At 38.6% G+C, this 23494-nt stretch overlaps 1 protein-coding gene across 5 annotated transcripts in view; it reads left to right on the forward strand.

Annotated features, from left to right (window-relative positions):
• ATP2C1 (ATPase secretory pathway Ca2+ transporting 1) overlaps window positions 1-23494 on the forward strand; it is a 64059-nt gene that overhangs the window by 20736 nt on the left and 19829 nt on the right. For 3 of the 5 annotated variants that reach the window (XM_057431255.1, XM_057431256.1, XM_057431258.1), the window contains 10 exons: window positions 9970-10080; window positions 11015-11131; window positions 12740-12829; window positions 15154-15189; window positions 16068-16129; window positions 16496-16604; window positions 20320-20475; window positions 21120-21188; window positions 22377-22452; window positions 22961-23027. In XM_057431255.1, the coding sequence (XP_057287238.1) occupies window positions 10012-10080; window positions 11015-11131; window positions 12740-12829; window positions 15154-15189; window positions 16068-16129; window positions 16496-16604; window positions 20320-20475; window positions 21120-21188; window positions 22377-22452; window positions 22961-23027 (851 nt within the window). In that variant the 5' untranslated portion in view covers window positions 9970-10011. Of the gene's footprint in view, window positions 1-8832; window positions 8968-9969; window positions 10081-11014; window positions 11132-12739; window positions 12830-15153; window positions 15190-16067; window positions 16130-16495; window positions 16605-20319; window positions 20476-21119; window positions 21189-22376; window positions 22453-22960; window positions 23028-23494 lie in introns of all 5 variants that reach the window. The other 2 variants (XM_057431257.1, XM_057431259.1) reach the window with 2 other exon arrangements.

The following is a 23494-nucleotide window of genomic DNA, read 5'->3' on the forward strand; positions in this document are numbered from 1 at the left end:
GCTGCAAGAAGTTCCAGCTCTTAGCTGTGTTCCTGCTGTAGGTGTTGGCTGCCAGGCAAGTTAGCCCAGCCCTTCTTTCCCCTTGCCCCCTGTTGGACGGCTTTCTGTTGAATTAGGTAGTTGAATGGGCTCGTGAAGCATCCAGTTGATGTTGAAAGCAGTGAAGGACAAAGGAGCAAGATCTCCTTTTAGCATAAGCAGGCCATTAACTTGACTCAGTTCTTTATGTAATCATAGTTTCAGTTCAATGTAAATTCACCCATGTACTGCCACAGTGGAATTTTGCAAGAGTAAAATTAATAAGTAGATTTTGATTGAGACCTGCTTTTGAGTTGGTGAAGGAGATCAGGTGATATTTAATTGACAACAGGTGATAAAGCTGGCAATTGCAGTGTGGTTTATAGAAGCTAGAAGTAATAGATAGTGCAGAGCAGAGAAGGAAAATGAAATACAGTGCGGTATGAATTTGGGACAGGCATCTGTTTCTAGCTGTTTGTTTTGTAACCATTTTACTCTCAACAACTGGAAGGGATAAAATGGGTAGTGGGTTAGCAGATGCAGTCTAGAGAATTCGCTTACAAATACTTTAAGTGCAAAATTTTTGCAGTGCTTCTTTCTGCATACATAATTCACCAAAAAGAACCCCTTGGTGAATACAGTCTTGCTGCTTTCTTGGTACTAATGATAAGAAAGCTTACTACCAGAAGTAGAGTAATTATGCGGTGTGTTATGTTTGCATTTAAATTGGCAGTGACACTAGCTTGGTCCCGAGAACTGTTGTAAACTGTAAGTTTGAGCTATTTTTATTTTAATTGGAAATTTATTTTGTCACATTATGAAATAACTGCTTTGCTACGAGGATATCATCAATTATTGGGTCTTGGAGTTTCATTCGTTATTTTAAACAAATACATATTGATATGTTTTCTTAATACAATTATACGTCAACTAAGTCTGCGCATGTTACAGCTTCATAAGTAGTGCAGCAGAAGGTGCTAAAATTCTTTATTAGTGATTGCTGTTCAAGTGCCATCCTTAATTTTGAGAAGCTCAGCACTTCAGAATGTTACAGGAGAGAAGCAGACTATTGGAGAGGAGCCAAAAGCTTCAATGTTCTCTTCTAGCGACTCTCCAGCAAGATAAATGACTGACACATAGAAGCAAAGTTCTTTTGGCCTTCAACTTCTTAAAGGCTTCATGTGAATTGGGATTTAAGCAGAGCTGTGTGCTATTTGAAGTCAAGTGAGAGGTGGCCATCAGTGCTCTCTTTCATGGATGAGGAGTTTCTCAACTGACCCAGTGCTATTATACATACTCTGTGCTTTCATCAGGGCACTAGCATTGATTGGATCATTTTAGTCTGTGCTTAGGATTCTGCTCATTTTGTTTTCCTGATGAATAGGTAATGACAAATGTGAGAAATGTTCAAGCAGACATTTCCACTGTTCCAGGAGATTTTTTGAACAGGAAGAATCAAAGCTGAATGTTCTGGCCAAGCAAATACGGATTGGTTTGATGTGTTTGCAGTGCATTCTTGGTAACCCTGATGCTCACCTTTTGGCAACCAGGCTTTAGGCTGATCGTAGTACATCCTCCAAAGTATACAGAAATGCTCTAAATGGTAAATCTTTTGTAGTGATTGAATACAAAGTTTGAATGTTTGGCATTCTTGTTTCAACTGTATACTATATAAATGGGCTAAAGGAAAATGAAGTGGTGTTGGGTGGTTCTTATGATCTACAGTACTGCAGTCACACTAAAGTATCATTGTTTGTGTATATATTTTCTAGCTAGAGAGCAGGCAGTTGTCATTCACATGGCTTGCAAGATAACCATATGGTATATACAGTGATTGCAGAAAATTGCCCAGCTTTACTGTTGTGCTGGTACCCTCAATTGAACACTATGTTCTATTTTCCCTTCTAGTTCTTTTTAAAGATGACATAGTGGAACATCCTAAAAGTTTGTGGAGGTTGTGGAGGTATTTGGGGCTATGGAATGTGTTTCTCAGAGAAATGTTTTCTTAGAAGCATTTAAAATAGTTCTCAAGTTTTATAGACTACTGTGGAGTTAATAAGATGGATGTTAAAGGGAGCATCTTAGCCTTTATTATGCTGCGTGAACTAGATAGAGTTGGGGATAGTTGATATTTTACAACTTTTAAGTTTGGGCAAACCTTGGAATTTAAGATGGTTGTTGCCACTGTTCAGATTTCAGCTTCTTAGTTGGTCAGAAACACAGAGGTGTTGTATACCAAGGAGTACACCTCTACCCAGTGGCTGGTTGTTGGTCATAGTGGAAGTCCTAAGCACTGGTGAAATTGCACTGGAATACAAGGCAGGTTTTTTTCAGGCTTTTGGGGCAGCTTAGCAGGTTGTTCTCATAAAGTGGGTATTTCTGTTTCTTTGGTTAATGGGTTGTGTCTGTGCCAGATTGAATCTCACCCTTTTTCTGTAAAGTCTGACAAGATAACGCACAATAGCAAGGTGCTGAAATTATGTGACCTTCCAGGATAGAAATTACTCTGCAAGTAGAACTCATTAATGCAAATTGGTATTTCTATTTCCTTCTGGCTTTTTTTAGAGACAGAACTTTTCTGTGTGCACTTCCTTTGATGTGGGGACTTCTGGTAAAACTTGAAAAATACCATTGAATAGGAACAAATCTCTTTGAATAGTAAAATACAGGGGCTGCTGCAACCATTCCCCCAGACGTGAAAAATCATCACGCTTTACCAAAGGAGTCCATTCAAATGAAGGTAGTAGACAGTGAGCTCAAAGCCTTCAGAAAATATCTCTTACCCTGAGCAAATAGTGCTTGGTAGAAAACAAGTGCCTCATTAGTCTGCAGACTTCAACCTTCTGGGGGTGGAAAGGGGCAGCTCTGTGCAGCTGCAGGGAAAATATTCTTGCTGCAAATTGCTCATGGGTGTGTTGAGTGAGTGTTTGGCACTTGTTGCTCTAAGAAAGCAGCATTATTTTCCATAAGGTTGTTTTTCAGAGTACAATGCTCTCTGACCAGGTTCTTTTAGATAATCCACGTATGGAGGGTGTAATGGTTTAATATCAAATGTGTGTATCTGAAGGACACCCTCCAGTCCTCCTTGGGCTGAGGTGAAGTTAGCCTCTTTGCAATAGCTGTAGTTAGTCACACCGTACATTATGCTCTGAGCTTCATGGGAGCATCACCCTTGCCCATCTCTTCTGGGCCTTCTGGTATAGGGGCTTATTGGTCAGTCACAGTATGAGTATTTTCCATGTCTAAATTTACAGGGGTTTGAGGCTCATTAGAGAATTTGCTAGTTGAGAATACAGGAAGTAATTGGTCTTTGTGATACAATCATGTGAGGTACGCACAACTCTGTCAGTGTGGTCTGTATAGATGAAGACTTCCTGTATGTAACTTCCAATTTTATCCACATCTTTGAAGTATAGCTAAATTTGGTCGTAAACCAAGCATAAGATGTTAAAAAATAGAATTTACTTAATGAAAGTAACTTTCTAGCTTGACTCCATTTATAGTTTGTAAACTCATTGCATTGATTTTTATTTGTTTTATTAAATCTCTATCTACCACGTTCACCTACTCTCACCTGCTTCTTCAGTTAACGTAACTGATGAATTTCTCTGGGGATTTAATTCCTGTTAAAACCTGGAGAAATTCCATGAGGAAGTTGCGTGATGGTCACAACCACATTGGGCGTTGCTGGGTCTAGAATGGTCTGAGGTCTCATTGTATGCTCTTCTCTGTCTCTGCTTCTGGAATCCTTATGTGCATCTAGGGTTTGCTCCTGAATGTGAAGTTAGTCTAGGACGTATTCTAACTGTTGAGCATGCTCAGTACTTTTTTCTTTGGCTTGGCTTTTTGCTGGGTCTTGTGATCCCTTGGTCGTTGTTCTGTGGCTGGGACAAGGGTCTGGGAACATGCTGACTTCTAGACAAATGGGGGAGACAAAGATGGCAGAAAGAGCTAGTGAAATAGATGTTTTTGAGGACGTTGTTAGAAAGTGACTCTGGAATCACAGGCATGGTGCTGAGCAATGACCTATTTCAATGGAGAGTCTGAAGATAGTAGGATGGTTGAAGATCTGCATCTCCAAAACCTCTAGCCACAATGTCCTAATGAGTAGGGGAAGGCTTCGCACTGATGCTTCATACTGAAAAAGAGGGTTACTTTAATTCTGGGTGGAGTCTTTTACTTAAATATACCTTTCACAGCCAAGTCTTTGCCTGTCAGGAGCTGTTTCCAAAGTCCATGTGCATACACGCAGAGGCTCAGACCTCTGTCCACTGACATCTAGTTGATCTCTAGCCCTGTGTGTTTTCAGGATGCCAGACAGTGCAGAAAAGGTAAACACTTGGTATTTTATGTTACTGTGGGCACAAATGTCTACAGTAGTTATCTGTCTGCTGTTACCCCCTCCACACGTGCCATCCTGGCTCTGAACTGTACAGAGCTAGAGCAGAACATGTTTAGTAAGATCTGAGCTTTCTAAACCTTTCTGTATGTATTACATATGATTTGATCATGCAGAGCATCTCGGGAAATGAGAAGCTTGTAAGTTTCAGTCTGTTTTGTATTCAGTGAAACACCTTTTTGTTCTGTTGCTGAAGAGGATTTGTTTTTTAAAGTGTGGGGATGGTAGACAGAAAACGTAATCTAATTCTTATGGTGGGTGAGGAGGTGCTGATTCTTTTGGGATCCCAATGAGAAAGGCACAAACACTTGCCAGGCCAATCAGTATTCATAACTCAGAAGAGGTGATGGCAAGGTATAAAATCGTATGTCCTTTCTGATGCTGGGAACCCACAGATGATACAGCTTTAGATGGATCTCTGGTCAGGGCACGGCTTACTGTAGATCTTGTCTGCTCTGAGTTCACTAGTACTCTTATGGGGTTTGCTCACAGTACATTTTCATCAGTCACTGATAGCAGCTGGGTCTGGAATGTTGTCCAAGGGACAGCAAGTTTTAATATCCTATCTCATTAATAAAGCTGCAGTTCCTGAGCAGGTGCATGTAATATTTCCAAGGGGAAAAGACAATGTACTATACATACACTTAAGATTAAAAATTCACATTTATTGATTATGCATTAATTATGTGTGCATTCATTAATTTTAGTATTGATTACACACAGCATGATTCAGTAGTGATCACATGGTATCCATGCTATAGAGGCATATACCTGGATATGGGTCATTAATTGCTCATACAGTAGTGTTCTTACAGGTAGATCACTACAAACAAGTTGAAAGGTATTTGGTAGTACTGGAGTTGGCTGGAAAGGGGTTCAGTATAAGGGGAGTAATGCATAGGTTCAGGTTGACTTGATCAGTTCAGATGGATGGGAAGGTTCAGACGACAGTGATAGGTATGGCTAAAAGGCAAATACTGGAAAGCAGGCTGAGTCAGTGCTTCCAGTCATCTATTTACGGATCAGTTGTGCCACAGTGTTTCCTGAGAACTAGCTGTACTAACCTGTAGTTAGCCAGGGAGACTTCTTGTATGGTGGGGTAAGCAATTCTTTCTGAGAGCAGAGTCCTTAAATCCAGATGTGTTCCTGTCTCAGGTTTCTGAAGGAACTTCTCGAAGAAAGAATCAGCATTTCTTAGTTCCTCAACTGCAATTTCATTGGGATTTTTTTACTGTTCTTTGTAGTTTTGCTTCTACATCATCTTTGTATTTTGCACTTGTAGATCAGTTGAGTAAACTGCATGTAATGTCTACAGGACTTGATAGTAGCTAATCAGCTAACGTGGTTTTGGTCACAGGCTTTGTCTGAAAACAGGTTTTACTACGAGGGTGGTCAAAACTTTTAGACTGCTCTCAGTGAATGTAGTTCCTGCCATTTGCATTCTCTGAGCAAGCAGAGCTAAAATTTCCCCTTAAGAATAATTGTGAAAGTACTGCAATGTTCATGAGCCCTGCTGATGGATAATGGACTCTACTGGTAAGCTGAGAAACCAGATGGTAGAGGTAAGTTGCTGACACTTGGTATTGATAATGATAAAAAGAGGATAAGCAAACTCTGGTAGTGTAGGAGGAAGTAGAGGCAGTACACATTACTGGGAAGTAGTTAACTGGATTCTTCTTCAGAGAGAACAGAAGGGAACTCTGAATTTCTGGTCGTGTAAGCCTTCCAGGCAAATTTGTATTAACTTTGATAAACACACTTTGGTCACAGTTCCATAGTCGTGTGATTGATGCATATTTCTTGGCCTAGAAATGGTGGTGTGTACATTGGAAGTGGACCGAGAAAAGGCCTTCCTGATGCAGCTATTTTTGTTGCTTAACATCCTGCTTCTTTGTTCCTTGGTAGGATTAGCTCCAAGTGAGGAATGGGAAGCTGTAGTCACAGCTTCAGAAGCTTCTGTGGTGATGCTTCTCTGCCCGTCCGTTATAGCTGCATAGACCAGTATCATTTCTTACCCCAATTATCCGTATAAAAACTTGGCCTGCAACAAAGTACTGAAGTGTTTTAAGGTATCAGCTGGTAGATGCTTGAAAATTAATTGCACCATAGGGTGGGAAGGCATCCAAGACAGCTTACTATTGGGTTGACTCATTTAATACAGAACACTGTGGTTTTGGGGATAGCTTTTTTGGGTACACTAAAAGATGCTGTAGAAGCCCACATCTCCAGTATGCAGTCTAAAGGACTGTAGAGCACTTGCTGGCGATATCAGAGAAGTAATCTTCCTCTTGATTTGTGGAAATAATGCACAAAGAAAAGGCAGAATTATCTGCTTGAATATAGTTATTGTGTTCCAGCATGTAGCAAGCGTTTCTTTTTTTCCTCCTAAATTGCTTGGCACAGCCCACTTAATATTTTGGAAGGTAGTGATGAAAAGTGATCTGGATCTCATTGGCTAAGCAATTAAATGTAACTGTGGCAAAGTGATAGGTGTTTGAAACTGTTATTCGCTAACTACAAGAATAGTGTAAGCTACAGAGATTCTAGAGGCTTTTGAGAAGTTAGATTAGGATCCATCCAGAATTGTCTCAGTATATAATTCCACTCTAGAGAAGGGAGCTGCCTATGAAAAGATCTTTGAGTTTTTACCTATTCTAATCCTGTAACCAGATTTTCTCTGCAGATTATTTTTCTTTTCATTGCATACAGTACACAGTGTTCTTCATAAAAGTGGGAGGTAACGTGAAGGAAGCATACTAAAAATCAATGGATTTTTGAGTCCTGTCACAAAAAAGATTGGCAAAATCAGCTTTGTAGCACAATTCTGTGCTAATGGAGATTTATTTGGAAAAGGCTGATGATCTCTGAGAGTACTTTTAACATTTCTGTTTGAGGATATTTACCTTATGAAAATGCCCTTAAAAAGCTTATTAGACTTTCTGAAGCCCCAATTGATAATATTAGAGAAACGATCAGTTAGATACCTTTCTTGAATTGTTATTTGTGTTTAGCAGCCGTGTCAGTTGGTGTAGGAAAAAAAGGGTTTTCTCAGCACTAAAATTTAATGGCTGTCAGTTCAGCTCTGCATGCCCTTACTGGGATGACTGGGTTGCTCAAGCATGTTTGTTGAGAATGTGGAGTCATCTTGGTCAAAGGCATATGTTTCTGGGTTTGTTTTGAAATAGCACTTAGGCTTAATGGTTTTCAGCCCTAAACTGGTGTTTGGTGGCTAATAGCAAGAATGTGGTATCTATTTGCAATAAAAATCAAAAGCTAGTACTTGGAATGGGAAACATTAAAGGAAAGAATAGAAGCTAGTCATTGTGTAGGGCGTTTCAGCAAAGCGGGGAGATCGTGGCAAAATCCTGGGTGAATGTTTGGCTTAGAAAAATGTGGTCTGAGAAAACTGAAACAGAAGGTTAATATATATATATATCCACATAAAAGTATAATCATTTAAAGTGTGAAAAGTCATAATTTCTAATGGCAGTTTCCTGAGAATTGATTTGATTTAGTATAGATTTGTATGCGTAGGCTTACCAGCAGCTGTCACTAGATGTGTTAATTGCAGAGAGGTGAATTTGAATGAAACTGTTTCTTGCTAGGGATTCAGTCTTGTGAGCATCACGTGCTTCATGGGTGCTGGTAAAAGTGGTGGTACGCTTAATCAAGGGCTAGCTGTCTGCATGACAGGATTTGGTTTTTCTTCTGATGTTGAAACTGATGGTTCTTTTAAACACACATGCACATATATACATAAATAGATATGTGAAAATATCAATATACATAAAATGGTGAGAAGGAATCTGTTATTTGTAGAGCCATGTCTGAAATATTTTTTGCCTCAGTTTCTTGTATAATTTGAAACATGGGAAAGCATTTGGAAGAAACTTGTTTTGTAAATGTACATATTGTACAATAATGCATATTCACCATCCTTTATAAAGAAGACTTACTGCAGTGTATATGCTTATGATTTCAATAAATACCTAACCAGCGATGGAGTGTAGTTAAGTCACGTATTTTGTAGTACTTTAAAAATTTGATCACAGACTATCCAATTCTTTTAATTGCATAAATGCATCGTGGAAAGGATGGTAAAGAACAAAACAAATCTTTTTTGCATAACAGAATACGGGAACTGGAGTGAAAGTGTGGCAGAGCGTATCTGAGCTCCCGTGCTTGGCCCCTGATGAGCTGCGCTCCAGCAGCCCAGCTGCTCAGTCCCACTGGCTTCAGGCCACGGAAAGCTGAGTGGGGCAGCTAAGGTGCAGTTCTTTTGTCTGGCATAATACCCTGGTTCAAGAGCTCAAACACACTACCCCATATTGCCCTGCCTCTCATCTTGGTCTCTAGACTTGATTTCTTAGAGCTACAGTGAAGGAGCAAGTCTTGATGGTTTACTGTTTCACTAGGAGCTACATGGCAAGTGTAGAGTTCCCAAGGCTTTCTCTTGAAAGCAAAAGCATGGGAGTTCCAACCATAGCACGTTCACCTTTGTTCATTGTTTCCTTGGGCCCCTGGAAGAAGCCTTTGTGGAGTCTATTTAGGTAAGCAGATAGAAAAACAAATACTGAGCTGAATTAATATCAGCTATTCTGTTTGAGTACATGGCAAGCAGCGTGTGGTATGGAAAATGAAGGTTGTCCTACCCTTTTTAGGGTGTAAAAATGCTGGAATTTTTTTAATGTATTGTCATCTTGAAGTACTTTATATTTTAAGTCTCAGCATTCAAAGAGGAGTTTTATACAGGGCAATCATTATTTTTTAAAGCATAAAACTAAAATTGTGTGCAAGTGTAATGGGAAAACCATTTCTGTGGAGTGTGTGTTTGCATGTCAGGTGTCTTCCAGTTAATGAAGAAGGTGGATGTGTGCATGGTATTGGGGGAAGAAAGTATCAGTTCAGCTTATTAAATAAGCAGGAATGTGGAAACTCTTGACACTACATTAAATATCAGAGCAGTGCTGAGCTGTGTGCTCAGTGTTGCTGTTGTGCTGTTCTGCAGTTCACGAAACTTTAGCTTCCTACATTGATAGGAAACCATTACTTTTCATAGCATTGACTTGAAGCTTTTTTACTGTAGTCAAGTTTTATGACTTCACTTGCATCTCTGCTCTTGTTTGAGGTCTTCTTAATGTTGTTTCTCCTTTCTTCGTATACTAGAAAATGTAAATAGGCCTATTTAGGCTGCCCTCGTTAATGAGTAGAAAAGTAGGGGCAGGGAATGGAATTTACCTGAAGTGATTGCTTTCTGACCAGGTATTGATGATAATGAGCTAAAGGATTATGAATATATGTAACTGTTAGGATTTTGCCGTCATGGCACACATCATTACAGAAATCAGTGTTCTCAGTTGCACATCCAGTGTTTTCTTTTATTATTCCAGGTGGTACTGTGTGAAAATAAGCTGAATTGTGGATACTTTTTAAAGTGCAATGCTTACAAAAAACCCCAAACATTTTAATGACCTTAATACTGCATTACTCGAGTGTTTTGAAATGAAATGCTAGTGCTCTCCTTCCCTTCAGACTTTGGTTTTGTTTCTTAGGTTGCACATCTTCAAAAAATCCCTGATGGTGACAATGAGACAATGATTCCTGTACTGTCTTCAAAAAAAGCAAGTGAATTGCCAGTTGATGAAGTAGCAAGCATTCTGCAAGTAAGTGGTTTTTGTATCTCTTAAGAGTGTGCTGATGTTACCAAACGATGTATTTGGTATTTCTTAAGGACAGATCTTGTCATTGAAAGTGTAGGCATTGTCATGCAGTTTGATGCTGGCTGTTTTCTACTTCTAAAAGAAGGTTGGTTTTCAGATTGTTACTCAAAATGCTCTAGCCTCTGACATTTTCCAAAGAATCACGTATCTGGAGGTGGATGGGATTCAACTTGAAAGCGTTTGGGTTTCTGTATGCTTTGAAGATTGCTTTTTGGTAATAAAAACCCTAGAGTCAATCTTCCTATAGAATTCTGGCCTCTTTTTCATTGCTGTTGCTTCTGTTTCTCTAAGGAATCCTTAATGTCCTTAATTTATTTTGGTAGCCTCCGTTTTAAGTGGAGAAACAGGATTGAGAAAGCTACCCATTGATAGATTTATGAAGCATTGAGTCTGGGTTAATTTTCATGATAAATGGTCTTTTTTCATTTTCTGTATGCTTGACTGCTTGAGGAGTGCACCACGATAAATACTGGTCACTGACAACTCAAGACTTTGGAACTGTTTCTGTCATTTGGCTGAGTAACTTAACTCCTGCCATAATCCTCAAGACTCTGAATTATGGCTGCAGCTTGGCTAGTTGTAGAGTTGTCTGCAGGGAAGACCAGTAATCATTTAGAAATGTGAAGCAGCATCTGCTTCTGTAGTTCTTCTTTGAATGTCTACTGGAATCGCTGAAGTACTGCCAAATTGAGTTTTAGAATAGCAGCTGGTTAGCTTTATTGTCATACTAACATTAGTACCGGGCTTGTATTTCTAATATTGCTAAATTTGTATAGTCTCAGGCTGTATAGTTTGGGGTTGGAATTTATTTTGAAGTGCAGTTTATAACTGTTCATAAGTGTAATTGCTGACTGTTATTCTTTGCATGCTTTAATAGGCTAACCTTCAGAATGGCCTAAAAAACTGTGAAGTTTGTCATAGACGGGCCTTCCATGGGTGGAATGAATTCGATATTAGTGAAGATGAACCACTGTGGAAAAAATACATTTCCCAGGTTAAGATTTTTTTGTCCTTTCTGCTTTTTTTGGCTTTAATATGTGTCAGTAGTTTTGCTTTTCATTTTGATTTACTTAGGTTTCACGTGCATGAGCATATTCTGATAAAAGTAGGGAAACTAGCATAATAGGAGCTTGTAGACTAATTTACCAATTTAAAAAGCTTTTTATTTAGGTGTATGCCAGTGCTTTAATCATATGATCTGTTCTATAATGTATGTTCATAACTAGCCAAAGGGTAACATTCAGAACTAGCCTGCGGCTTGTATAAGCAGAATAAAGTTCCCTGTAGGCAAAGACTTGAGCATGAATCGCACTAAGGTCAGACGCAAATGCCTATGACTGTTGGTAAATAGTTAAAAGGAATATGAAGTATGAGTAACTTGCTAGACAGAGGAAATCTTAGAACCCAAACCTGCTGCCTTTGAACTGAGGTGGGGCCAGACTTGATTCTTGTGTTAAGCAGAACTGGCAAAAGGCAAGTGTGAATTGTCTTTTTATCAATGTGATTTATCATTCACACATGTGTACACACACACACGTACACATGCACTCGTGTGGGCACACAAAGCTTTTCAGAATTGTGTGGAAGCGTTACTCCTTCCTCCCAGCCTACACAAGGTAATTACAATGCTACACGAAGTATTTACAGCAAATTTCCACGCAGAAGGTTCTTCTAATGAATCTTTAATGTCAAACAGTTCAGACAATGTTTCCTGCATCTAGATCTGAGCAGCAGTGCAGTTAAGTTCTAGAGGAGACCCTGAACTAATAGATGGTTAATTGTAGAGAATAGATGGTTAATTGTAGAGAAACTGTTTTACTTGGCAGAGACTAAAAGGATATTCAGCTCCCTGCTGATGACAACAGTGGGAACATCATTGCATACTAGCTGTCCTTCGGCATTAATGCTGTATTTTCCTATGTGCAGTCGCAAATCAGTCAGATGCATCAGAACACTTCTAAAGCATGTATCGAAGTCTGTTGTAGGTAGGATTTAAGCACATATTTGCTTTGAATGTGCTTATCCTGTGCTTTTAGAGTGTTCTGTAATTATAGAAATGTTTTGTAACTTTTTTTTTTGGTTTTTAGACCATGTTAGCAAACAGCTGCCATGTAGAAGCAAGATCCTTCAGTATTAGTCTGAAGAAAGCATAGGATCTGAAAGGAAAACTTGCGTCTTCTAAAACAAGAAATCATGTACTGAAAGTTATGAAGTATATTGCTGCCTTGATAGTGATCGGTTGCTGGGAAACAGGATCAGCTTGTTACATCAGACATTTATAATGTATTTCAGGCTTTTTGTATTTTAAAATGCAGTATAAACAAATATGGGAGACAATTTTCTTTGTCTTAAAAATGTGAATCAAGAAATGTAAGAAACCTTTTTTCCTGTTATAGATCACATACTGACTATTCAAAGTCTTTATTTAAAACAGGCCTCTCAAACATCTGAACTGTACAGAATCAGATTTTCTTTGCACTGTTAGGTTAGAAATAATTCTAGAATAGGATGCTTTAGAGATCGATCAGATCTGCTTTGAGAAGTAGATAAAATGGCATTTCTGTCAGTAGTCTTGCTGAATCGTTGTTCTGTTTCATTGCAGTTTAAAAATCCCCTTATTATGCTTCTCCTGGCATCTGCAGTCATCAGTGTTGTAATGCATCAGTTTGATGATGCTGTCAGTATCACTGTGGTAAGGAACTAAAATTTCATCTTCTCTGGGAGCACTTCAGAATGCATGACCACACTTCGAACATCCCATGAATGCCGGTGTGGGATGGGATCGCCTGATTATAATTAATGGATTTGATTTGTATGCTGTCATTAAATCTGTTTGCGACTAGATTATTTTTTTTTTCTTGACTGGTAGCAGTAGTGTGTATTAAAATACATCAGTAATTATCTGGCTGCATTTTGCATATTTAGTCTCTCATTGGTTGAAATGCCTATCTTTAGTCATTTGTTCAGAGGAACAGGTTTTTGGTGTCATCTGTGTGTCTTCAAATCGTGCTTTAATTTCAAACTGAAACCAGCATAATCCTTCTGTGAACTTACTTTAAAGATGGAATCTTTTGAAACTTGAAGAAGTAACCTGAAGATAGAAGGTAGAATGATTTCTACTTTTTGGTAGAAGTTTGCAGTTAAACAGGGCGCTAAACCAGCACACCAAATACAGTACTGCAAAACATTTGTCATTGCAGATGTCACAGAGAAGAAAGTTACAATTCCTTTGACCATTTTGGGGTGATAGGTGATAACTGAAAGCTGGGATTTCTCTATGGCCAGAGGCAGGTTCTAGCTATTTTTTGTCTTGGCTGACCTCCACACTCTCTATGTTGAATTCTTATCTAGCTAACTATAGATAACTGGAGGTTGGCCCCTAACCCCTCTCATCTTTTAGAATAATTTTCTTTGGAAGATAAACTATGTGGCTTCTTTATTCAAATTCAGAATTGCATGTGTTCACTTACAGTGTTAGCTTGGAATGGTTTGTGTTCCTAAGTTGCGCTAAGGTCCAATTACAGTATTATGAAAGGTGTTTAATTGTTGTGACTGAAAGCTGAATTATTTCATGTTTTTTCCTTGTTTAGTGCCCTTAAGTCTATTTTCCTAACCCTCTTGAGCATGGCAATGAAAAAAGAACAGGGCAGTTAGAGTAAGAGAACAATAATTCCTTCATTCTGTGCCACAACCTGAGAAGGAATCTTTAACAGCCTCATGAACATTGGTAGAGGTGTCTTAAAACATGAAGGAAAAGTGGGGTTGAGTTTGTCAGTTGTGCTTTTTGTTTAACTTCTTACTGACCTACTATTTAGTCTTATTCTTAGTAATGCCCACTACATCACCTAGGGAACGTTTATTTCCACTTCATTTTCAGATGATAGTGCAGTTTTTCTATGCTATATGTTGTGCTCAAGAGTTGTAGGAAAACTTTTTGATCCGGACTGGGAACTGATGAAGATTAAGGGGAAAAACCCCAAACCATACCTTTTTCCATTTGGAGGATATTGGCTTCTTGAGGCAAGCCGTTGCGCATAGATGCAAGCCGAGAGACTGATGTGAGGCTGGGAGTGCAAAGCTGTGTCAGATAGCATGCATTGCCTCCAAAAGAAACATGTAGCCGTGATGGAAATGCTCCATGGAAAGATGGAATACATATACTGATTTTCTACTCTTCAGTTAGTGAGGCTAACATTAGCATCACAAGACAGATTTACTGGATTTGTCCTCAATTTGGTGAAGAGTTCTTCAAGCTTTTTTTCTTGCAAAATGGTAATATCTGATGTTTTAGCAGCTGCTGTGTGCATTTTGAAGGCTTAATTAATGGAAGTTATGTTATGGTTTTGTAAGTTTTGTTTGAGATCTCTGGTATCTTGGCTGTTTGGAGGGTACTTGGTGTCCTGTCTCCCTTGGGAATCTTGGGCAGAGTTTGAGTCTCGTTCCTCGCTTGGTCTCCTTGCTGGGATATTTTATGACTCCTAATCTTCAGTTCATTCTTAGTCTTTCTGTCATCTGCTTATTTGAATGGAACCACATCTGGAATTTTCTGTAGCACTTAACATGTTATTCCTAGCTTTGTTTTGTTCACAGAAAACACCCGTCACTCTTCATTCAGACCAGTTTCTCTGTTCGTGTCATGGTTCTCTCTCCACTGCTGTATGTTACTCACTGTTTAGAAACATGAAGCAGAGGAAGTCTTTCTTCAAAATTGCTATCTAGTTACTATTTCTAGTAAAATCAGGTTGTTGAGTCTTGAACATCACCAGAGCAAAACGGGTTTGCTTTTGTAACAAGGATATGGAGTGATTTTGATAATCAGAAGGTCTGTTTCCAAATGAGATTCTTAATGTAGTATGTAGTTATTATATTACATGGTTATTATTATTACTATTCTGTAGTTATACATATTTGTTAACATATGTAGTAACAACTAAGGCTGAGCAAAAGCAAATGGGGTCATTTACTTTCATGGCCATTTGGGATTGTTTTATCTCACCTGCTTTTGTTTTCTTGCAGGCAATACTCATTGTTGTTACAGTTGCCTTTGTTCAGGTAAGACATCTGTTGACCAAATAAGATTATTGCTTTTATGTAAACTCTTCTATTTATCAGACTGAAGTAGCTGCCTTGATGCATTGTACTATGGATGGTTGAGTAAAATGCTCTGTGCTTTCATCTAGGTCTTGTGCCTTTTTTTAAAGTGCCTTATTTGTCCTGTTTTAACTGCATTGACATTTATGCATCTATATTGATATTATATTCAGCCATAAAAAAGTACTTGTAAAGAAACACTCGGAATAAGCAGTGCAGAAGTGCTTAAGTATTTAACTTCATGTAACGTAGGTTTTGAAAATGTAGCTGTGGCTTCACTTTTGTATAGAAATTTAAGAAAAAAATAGTCTTTAATTTTCTAAGCCATAAAAAGTTGATTTCATTCTGTAAATAGTTTTACTCAGTGTGTGCCTAAACCAGAATTGCTTTGTTTCATATCTTTGTTACCTTAATCCTGTAATCTGTTTATTGATTTAGAGATGAGTTGTGTTACCTTAGCTCTCTTATAAAACAGCACGAACACAGTATTTTTGGCATTGACTCGTTAAACTGTAGAATTTAATCATGAGTTCAGAACCATTACTACAAGTGTTACAAAGACCTGAATATATTGAAGGAGAATGCAAAGGACCTCTGCTATTCTGTCAGAAGAAATGCCTCTAGGTAAATCTGTAATATTTTTCACTGTTTGGACTGTACTTGCTGTAAGTACCTAATACAGGACTGTTGAGGAGCATCTCTTATGCTTTAGGTTGGAATATTACTTTAACACAACTCTACTAGTAAGGTAAATTTCAGTGGATGTGGATGTATTTCATTGTGGCTTAACTTTTGCCTGTTTTAAAAATACCATCTGATTTTTTTCAATGTCTCTGCAGGAGTACAGATCAGAAAAATCTCTTGAAGAGCTTAGTAAACTTGTGCCTCCAGAATGCCACTGGTATGTAATCGCACATCTTTTCTCCTAAATTAAGTCATATAAAGTTTAATGTGAAATGAGTGCATGAAAAAGACTTTACTGAACTTACTGCCTTTATATCAGGTTTTTATGCTGACAGAAAACATGCTTGCTTTTGCTCATTTTAAAGATTGTTTTGTGAGTGTAAAAAAATTACTCCACATCGTTTCTTCTCCGAACCTTTCAAATGATGTCAGTAATGTGCAACGTCTAAGAAACAAGCAGCAAATTAGAAACAATACTTCATTAAACTAGTAACACTGCAGTGTGTAGTCAACAGTGTGAATGCTTTTCTCAGGCAAAATGGGGGGGAAACATTCTTATTGCTCTTTGTGTTTTTACCTCCAGTGTACGAGAAGGTCGGGTAGAACACACGCTTGCAAGAGATTTAGTCCCAGGTGACACAGTCTGCCTGTCAGTTGGAGACAGAGTCCCGGCTGATCTACGATTATTTGAGGTATATGCCTACTATTGTTTTAATATTTAATAACTTTTCTTCTTGTGGGACAAGGAGGAAGAGAAGACAGCCCCTGAATACTGAAGTGCAGTAAGTGTTATTGGTTGGAATTCATAACTGTTTTGATAGAAATTTTGGAAGGATTACTTCCCAAGTGTAACTGTGCATTCCTTACAATAGATGTGGAGTTTCTTGTTGTAAAACATGAGAGGGAAAGAATGTTCCAATTTGATGTAGTAATGAGTCTTAGAACTGTTGGTTGAGTCCTTTTTACAACATGCTAAACCTGTAAAATGGTTGGTTTCAGTCTGAATGATAAGATATTTTGGCAGCTGGTTGCAGGTGTGTTTGGGTCTTTATTTATATCAATGTTTAGGGTATTGTTTGGGTGTTCTCTGATAATAATAGTAACAATATCTCTGGAATAATAAGAAAAAAAAGAAAATTGAAATAGTGCCAGTGTAATCTTTTCTCTCTGATACTACTTCGTAAGTGTGTGTTGTTCCAACTTCTAGTTTGTGTGTGTTGTTCCAACTTCTAGTTTACTGTTTGATTCCTAACATTAGCACTGGTGGAAGTGCTTGAGTTGAAGCAATAGCAATGTAGTAGTACTTGTAGGTTCTCTAAAAATGAAGTGTGTATATATATATTCATCTTGCTTATTTTGGTTTGATAATGTCATGTTACTTTTATGTTAGATTGGGCATTCTCGAGTTACCCAGTATCTGGGCTATCATGTTAAAGTAATTTCTGGATATGATGAGCCATATATCTACGGTTGATACTGGGTTAATCAGTGTTCATTTTTATAGGTAGAGCCTGAATGAGCTAGTTTCTGAGACAAATTTGAGGCACACCTCAGAAACTTGTCTGGATCATCAGTTATCAGCCCCTGTAGTGTAGTTACTGCTTGAGAGAGTTGATTTTCTGTGACTGCAAAGACTTTCTTCTTCCCTCAGCAGTTGTATTGTTTCTGAACTGATATGGAACTGCTATTGCAGCAGCATCTACTTTCTTGCTCAAAAGCTTATTTCATGCTATGATAGCATGCTTGGACCTCTTACAAATGAAAGTAGAAACGGTAGATTTCTCAGATGTCTGTAGCCCTACACAAGATGCAAATTTGTGCCATTTTATTCTCAACTATTCTTGCAGATCATTTGAAAATAAAAGCATGTGTTCTTATTTTCATCTTGTCTCTACTGGGCATTGCTGGGGGGTGGTGGGCTTAAAAAGAAAGAAGAAGATGTTCTTTTTGAAGAAAGAACTAGATCTCCTCCACATAGGCTGATTGACGCCGTCCCAGGAAACTTCAGAAATGTTAACTGGGTACCATTTAGCTCCTGCAGTCTTTCACATATGTGAAAAGAAGATTCTTCACTGGTGTAATCTCGAGGGGGCAATCTTGTTCCAAAAACCCGTTTGGTGACCTTTCCTGGACTAAGTTGTCTGTATGTTAATAAGTGGTCCATGAGGTTTTATAGTAATCTTCTCTAAAGCCAAAATACTACATCAAGAACTACCATACCCGTAACAGTGTAGATTTTAAAGACAGTTCCTTTTGATAGTGTTGATACGTGTTTTGGAGCTCCTGGCTAAATTGGAAGAGTTGCAAAGTGGCATCTTCAGCCTGGTTCAGCTTGGAGTCTGAGAGATACATCATGAATAAAAGTTGCTATTAAACTTTATAGAGATAATAATTCCTTATGGCTTTGCTGGAAAGGCTCATTGCAATTTTTGACAATTGTTCCTTTTGCTTTATTGATACAGCACCCATATTTTAAAAGGGGGTACTGCACTGGTGGCTGTTTGGGAGACTAGCCAGAATTAGAGGGATTTGGCTGTTCAGAAAACAGCTTAGTAATGGTACTGTCCTCTTTTAACGTTGACTAAGTTGGTTTTGCTGTAGCAGCCTGTGTTCATTTCGATGTCCAGCTAGAATGAGTGCATCAGTGTTGTCATGCCACTTAAAATACAAAACACTAAAACCCCTCAGCTCGAACCTAGGAGTGATCTGCAATAGTGTGGTGGTACAGACCATAATGTAGCTGATTCTTGCTTACTCCTTGTGAGATCCTCTCAAAGAGTTTTGGCATTTGAGTTTTACTGTGCATCCTTAACGCTGTTTTTCTTGAGAAGGCTATCTTGAAAGTTAATGATATGGTTAACACCAGTGGCTTTACATTTTTAATAATGCAAAATCATTTTACTACTTGTGAGCAGAGTTCTATGATTCAGGCTTTGGCTTTTTTCAAGACCCATTAAAGGCAATATATTACAATGTATGAATTGATGTCAGCTGGAGAAAGACATTTCATTTTATATTTGGAGGCGTTATTTTTTGGTTTGAATTGTATTTATAGAACACACATTTTATTTTCTTCATCTGCCAGTTGATTAATACAGAATAATTAATTTTTAGCTTTTGCTTCTTGTAACCACCCACATGCTACCAAAAGCCTACAGAAATAAGACCAAAAAAAGACAGTTTCTTGTCCTCCAGTCTGTGTAACTGTTGCCTGAATAGGATTTTTTCCTTTAGAGAATTTGTGACCAAAAACCACTGTTCATGAACTCCCACAAGGCCAAGTGCGGGGCCCTGTACCTGGCTCAGGGCAATCCCAAGCACAACTACAGGATGGGTAAAGAATGCATTCAGAGCAGCCCTGAGGAGAAGGACTTGGGGGTATTAATTGATTAGCAGCTCAACATGAGCCAGCAGTGTGTTCTTGTGGCCCAGAAACCAACCGTGTACTGGGCTGCATCAAAAGGAGTGTGACCAGCAGGTCAAAGGAGGTGATCCTGCCCCACTGCTCTCTTGAGACCCCACCTGGAGTACTTTGTTCAGCTCGGGGGCTCCTAGCACAGGAGGGATGTGGACCTGTTGGGGTGAGTCTAGAGGAGGTGATGGAGATGCTCCAAGGGCTTGGAGCAGCTCTTCTATGAAGAGGAGCTGAAAGAGTTGGGCTTCTTCAGCCTGGAGAAGAGAAGGCTCCAAGGAGACCTTAGAGCAGCTCCAGTGCCTAACTGGGGGCCTACAAGAAACCTAGAGAGGGGTTTTTCGTAAGACCAAGTAGCGACAGGACATGGGTTCATGGCTTTGAACCGCCAGAGGGTAAATTTGGATTAGATACAGGGAAGAAACCCTCTGCTGTGAGGGTGGTTTCCCAGAGAAGCTGCGGCTGCCCCATCCCTGGCAGTGTTCAAGGGCAGGTTGGACACAGGGGCTTGGAGCAACCTGGTTTAGTGGCAGGTGTCCCACTAGATGGGGTTGGAGCTAGATGAGCTTTAAGGCCCCTTCCAACCCAAAATATCCTGTGATTCTATGAAATATGGTTCTTAATGGACCATGGTAGGAGGAGGAAGAGTTGAGAGGATAATATATGTGTGTGCACTTGCATTCCCAGTTAATTATTTTGTTTGACAGAATGCATCACAGTTGAAACCTTTGGAGTATTTCACAGAAAAACAGTTGTGAACATAAAATCATGACTAAACTTTGACTCATGAAAGTGAGAGCTTGTTGCATTGCTGCAAGATTCTGTAGGAGTGCTTGTTGCTTTTGTTGATCCTTAAAATATGGTTGCCATTGATGTGGCTTCTTACCATACGAATAAACTGGATATATTTTTCATGTTAAAAAATGGGAAACTTTTGTTAACTTTTCCAATTAATTTAAAGGTTGTCATGCTTTTTAACTCTCTTGTTTTCAAAGGCTGTGGACCTTTCTATTGATGAATCCAGTCTCACAGGTGAGACGGCTCCTTGCTCCAAATCTACAGCTCCTCAGCCAGCAGCAACCAATGGAGACCTTACTTCTAGGAGCAATATTGCTTTCATGGGAACATTGGTCAGATGTGGAAAAGCAAAGGTAAAATCATTATTGATAGTTGAAACACAGAAAATATTCTTCCCTATTTGAAGGCTGTTCTTAGGACTCCATGTATTTTGAGTTTCCTGAAACAATGGAAATGGTATGGAAAGAGAATTTTTTATTGGAAATATGGAACACTGCTGTGATACTCTGCAGAGCTTTTCTCCTTGGTGCTTTTTCAGACACTGGTTTAAGAAGAGAAGTGATGTAGTAAGGTAGGATAGCTCGGATTTGTAGGGAGCAGCTGAAACTCTTCTGTCCAGGATTTTGCTGTGGTATTTTGCTTTCAGAACTACATTCACATGTCTGAAAATCTGTAACTGAAAATACAGTTGTAGCTAGGTTATTTAGATAAGTGTTACCCTATTTGAGTTTTGTTACTGGCAGTTACCAAATACTTCAGCAGTTCAGAACATAGCAATTAGTTTCAGAGAGGCAAGATGTTCCTCTTGCCTCTTTAGGCAAGGAACAATATTTTAGGAAAAATATTCCCTACTTGTGCCAAGAATTTTATGAACAAAGCTAACAGAGTCATACTGGGCTAAATGGCATTTGCCTACTATTCAAGTCAAAACTATGAAGAGCAGCCACTAATGCTAAGCTTCAGATTTGAATTTGCTTTAATTCTGTGTTTATTTTAGGGGATAGTTATTGGAACAGGAGAAAACTCTGAATTTGGGGAGGTTTTCAAAATGATGCAAGCAGAAGAGGTAAGAGTGAATATTTAGAAGCAAAGATGTCTATTTTGTAACTGTATATTAAATTCATTAAGACTTTGGATTTATTCCATAGGAACTCAGTTAGACTCAATTACATTGCTTTTAATATTTTTCTTTCCTCTAGTGAAACAAATCTTAGCTCTTGAACATGAAAGCAGTAATTGAATTGTGTGCAACAGAGTATCTGAAGCTGACCTGAAGAATATTAACTGTGTAAATAACATGCTGAACCTGTTTAATGAAACAAATTTCATTGCAATTTATGGAAGTGGTTTTGGAGTTGTTTTTTCTTGGAGTATTTTTTGTTTGCCCTTAAAGTGGAACTGCATTTGTGCAAAAGAGATCCGTATGAGGGATCTGTAGGACCGTGTTTTCTTTTGCTAAGCAGTGTGCTTTGGGGTTATGCGTGTATCTGCTGCTACTTCATGATCTCCACCTTACCCTTTAATCAGCTCCCTTTGACTCTTGTCTGTCAAACTCCCACAGTGATTTTTCTCTCTTGCAGTATACTGATTTACATGGGAATTCAGTCTTGAGTGCGTTGGGTATCTTGGGCCTTCTGACTGCTTCTCTGGCTGCCTGACCCAATGTAGGGTTAAGGGGACAGTGTGTTTCTAGGTGTCAGTATGTGATCAGGCATAGTATAGGCAGCCCTTTCTCCCTGGATGTATTTCTGAAATCCGACCAAAACAGCAAGTAAGGGAGCCAGGAGCGCATCACTGACCCCATGTTAGCTGCAGTGCCTTACTACACCTTTCAAGGGGAATACTGCTACCCAGCCACCAAAGTGGAATCTGCTTTTATACACATCTGAGGAAAATATGATCATCTGTTCAATGGTTTTAGCTCGCATTGTAACAAATGTAATTCTAAATGGGAAAAAAACCCAATAAAATCTTTGATAAGACCTCTTGTATTAGACTTGCCATAGACATCACAAAGCTCCCAAAGAATATTGCTAATAAATATCTCATTTCATTGAAGTGTTCTTGAATCTTCTTGAATTCTGCACGAAATGGAAGAGAGAAGTCTGTTTTCATAAAGTAAATGTATGGCAACAATAGGTGTAACTGCATTTTATTCACTGTCAGCCTCTTGAAATTTGGATATCTAAAGTAATATGTAATACAGTTCATGTTTTTTAACCCATGCTTGTTAACGTGTTTACTGTTCATCAAGGCTCCAAAGACACCTCTGCAGAAGAGCATGGATCTCTTGGGCAAGCAGCTTTCCTTGTATTCCTTTGGTATAATAGGTAAGAGGATTTATGTGAAAGAATTACAAATTATTATGTAACAAACTACCATGTAGGCTTGGGAAAAAGGAAGGCTTGAACTCTTTCTTTAAATATTTTGGTTCATTTTATTGGTCACTGAGTTCGAGCCACTATTACCTGAAGATGACTGATGTGACAGCTTTCATCATAAGGATGTTATTTGTATTTGCTTGCAAACATACTGACTGACTTATTGTCCTCTAAATGTTCCCTTTTAAATTCCCATGTGCCTTGTATTATGGTTCAAGGTGTGTGAAAGTGAGTACCTCACTGCTGGTGTGATTGGGCAACTTCACTAGCAGAAGCTTTCTTCACCTTTGCCACTCTAATGGAATCATGCTTTGACAGAGAAAGAAATAATACATTCTTTTTTTTTTTAATGGGTAGCACAATGATAAGCTTGGTTTTGGCTATTTGAGTTCTTGTCCCCATGGGGCTACAGTAGGTGTTTGATTTATATTCATTCTGACAATTATTTTCTTTATAGGAGTTATTATGCTGGTTGGCTGGTTGCAAGGAAAACATATCCTTGATATGTTCACAATTGGTGTGAGGTGAGATTTTTGTTTTTAGTGCCTGAAAGCTAATGATATTAGTGTGCTTGCACACAGACTCTGCTTTTCAGTTCACATTAGTAATTAAAAATGAAGATGTTTTGTAAAAAGGCAAATTCATACTTGTTTTTAGTGATACACTATGTTCTTGATAGTCTCTTAAACTGTGCATTTGTATGGTGATGAGTGTTGTACGGTTTGAATTCTCATCACTGAGTAAATAAACTGTCATTTTGTAAGTGGCATCAAACAGAACTAAGTAACCACAAGCCTTGTGTCATGTGGTTCATCAGCTCATTTTCTAGCACGTTATGGAAACTTAATCCCAGGGTGTTGTCCGCTGGGAATAACACTGAATTTAGATGATCTGCCTCTGTACTCTTAGGTGCTGAGTTGCTAATTACATGCACAGTGCATAAGGTAGAGTGTTTCTTTAAATGACAGGATCAGACTCCAGTGGTTTACCC

This window comes from Pezoporus wallicus, unplaced genomic scaffold, assembly GCF_028554395.1.
Source record: "Pezoporus wallicus isolate ANWC-B61680 ecotype Strahan unplaced genomic scaffold, APGP_CSIRO_Pwel_v1 scaffold_11491, whole genome shotgun sequence".
NCBI lineage: Eukaryota > Metazoa > Chordata > Aves > Psittaciformes > Psittacidae > Pezoporus > Pezoporus wallicus.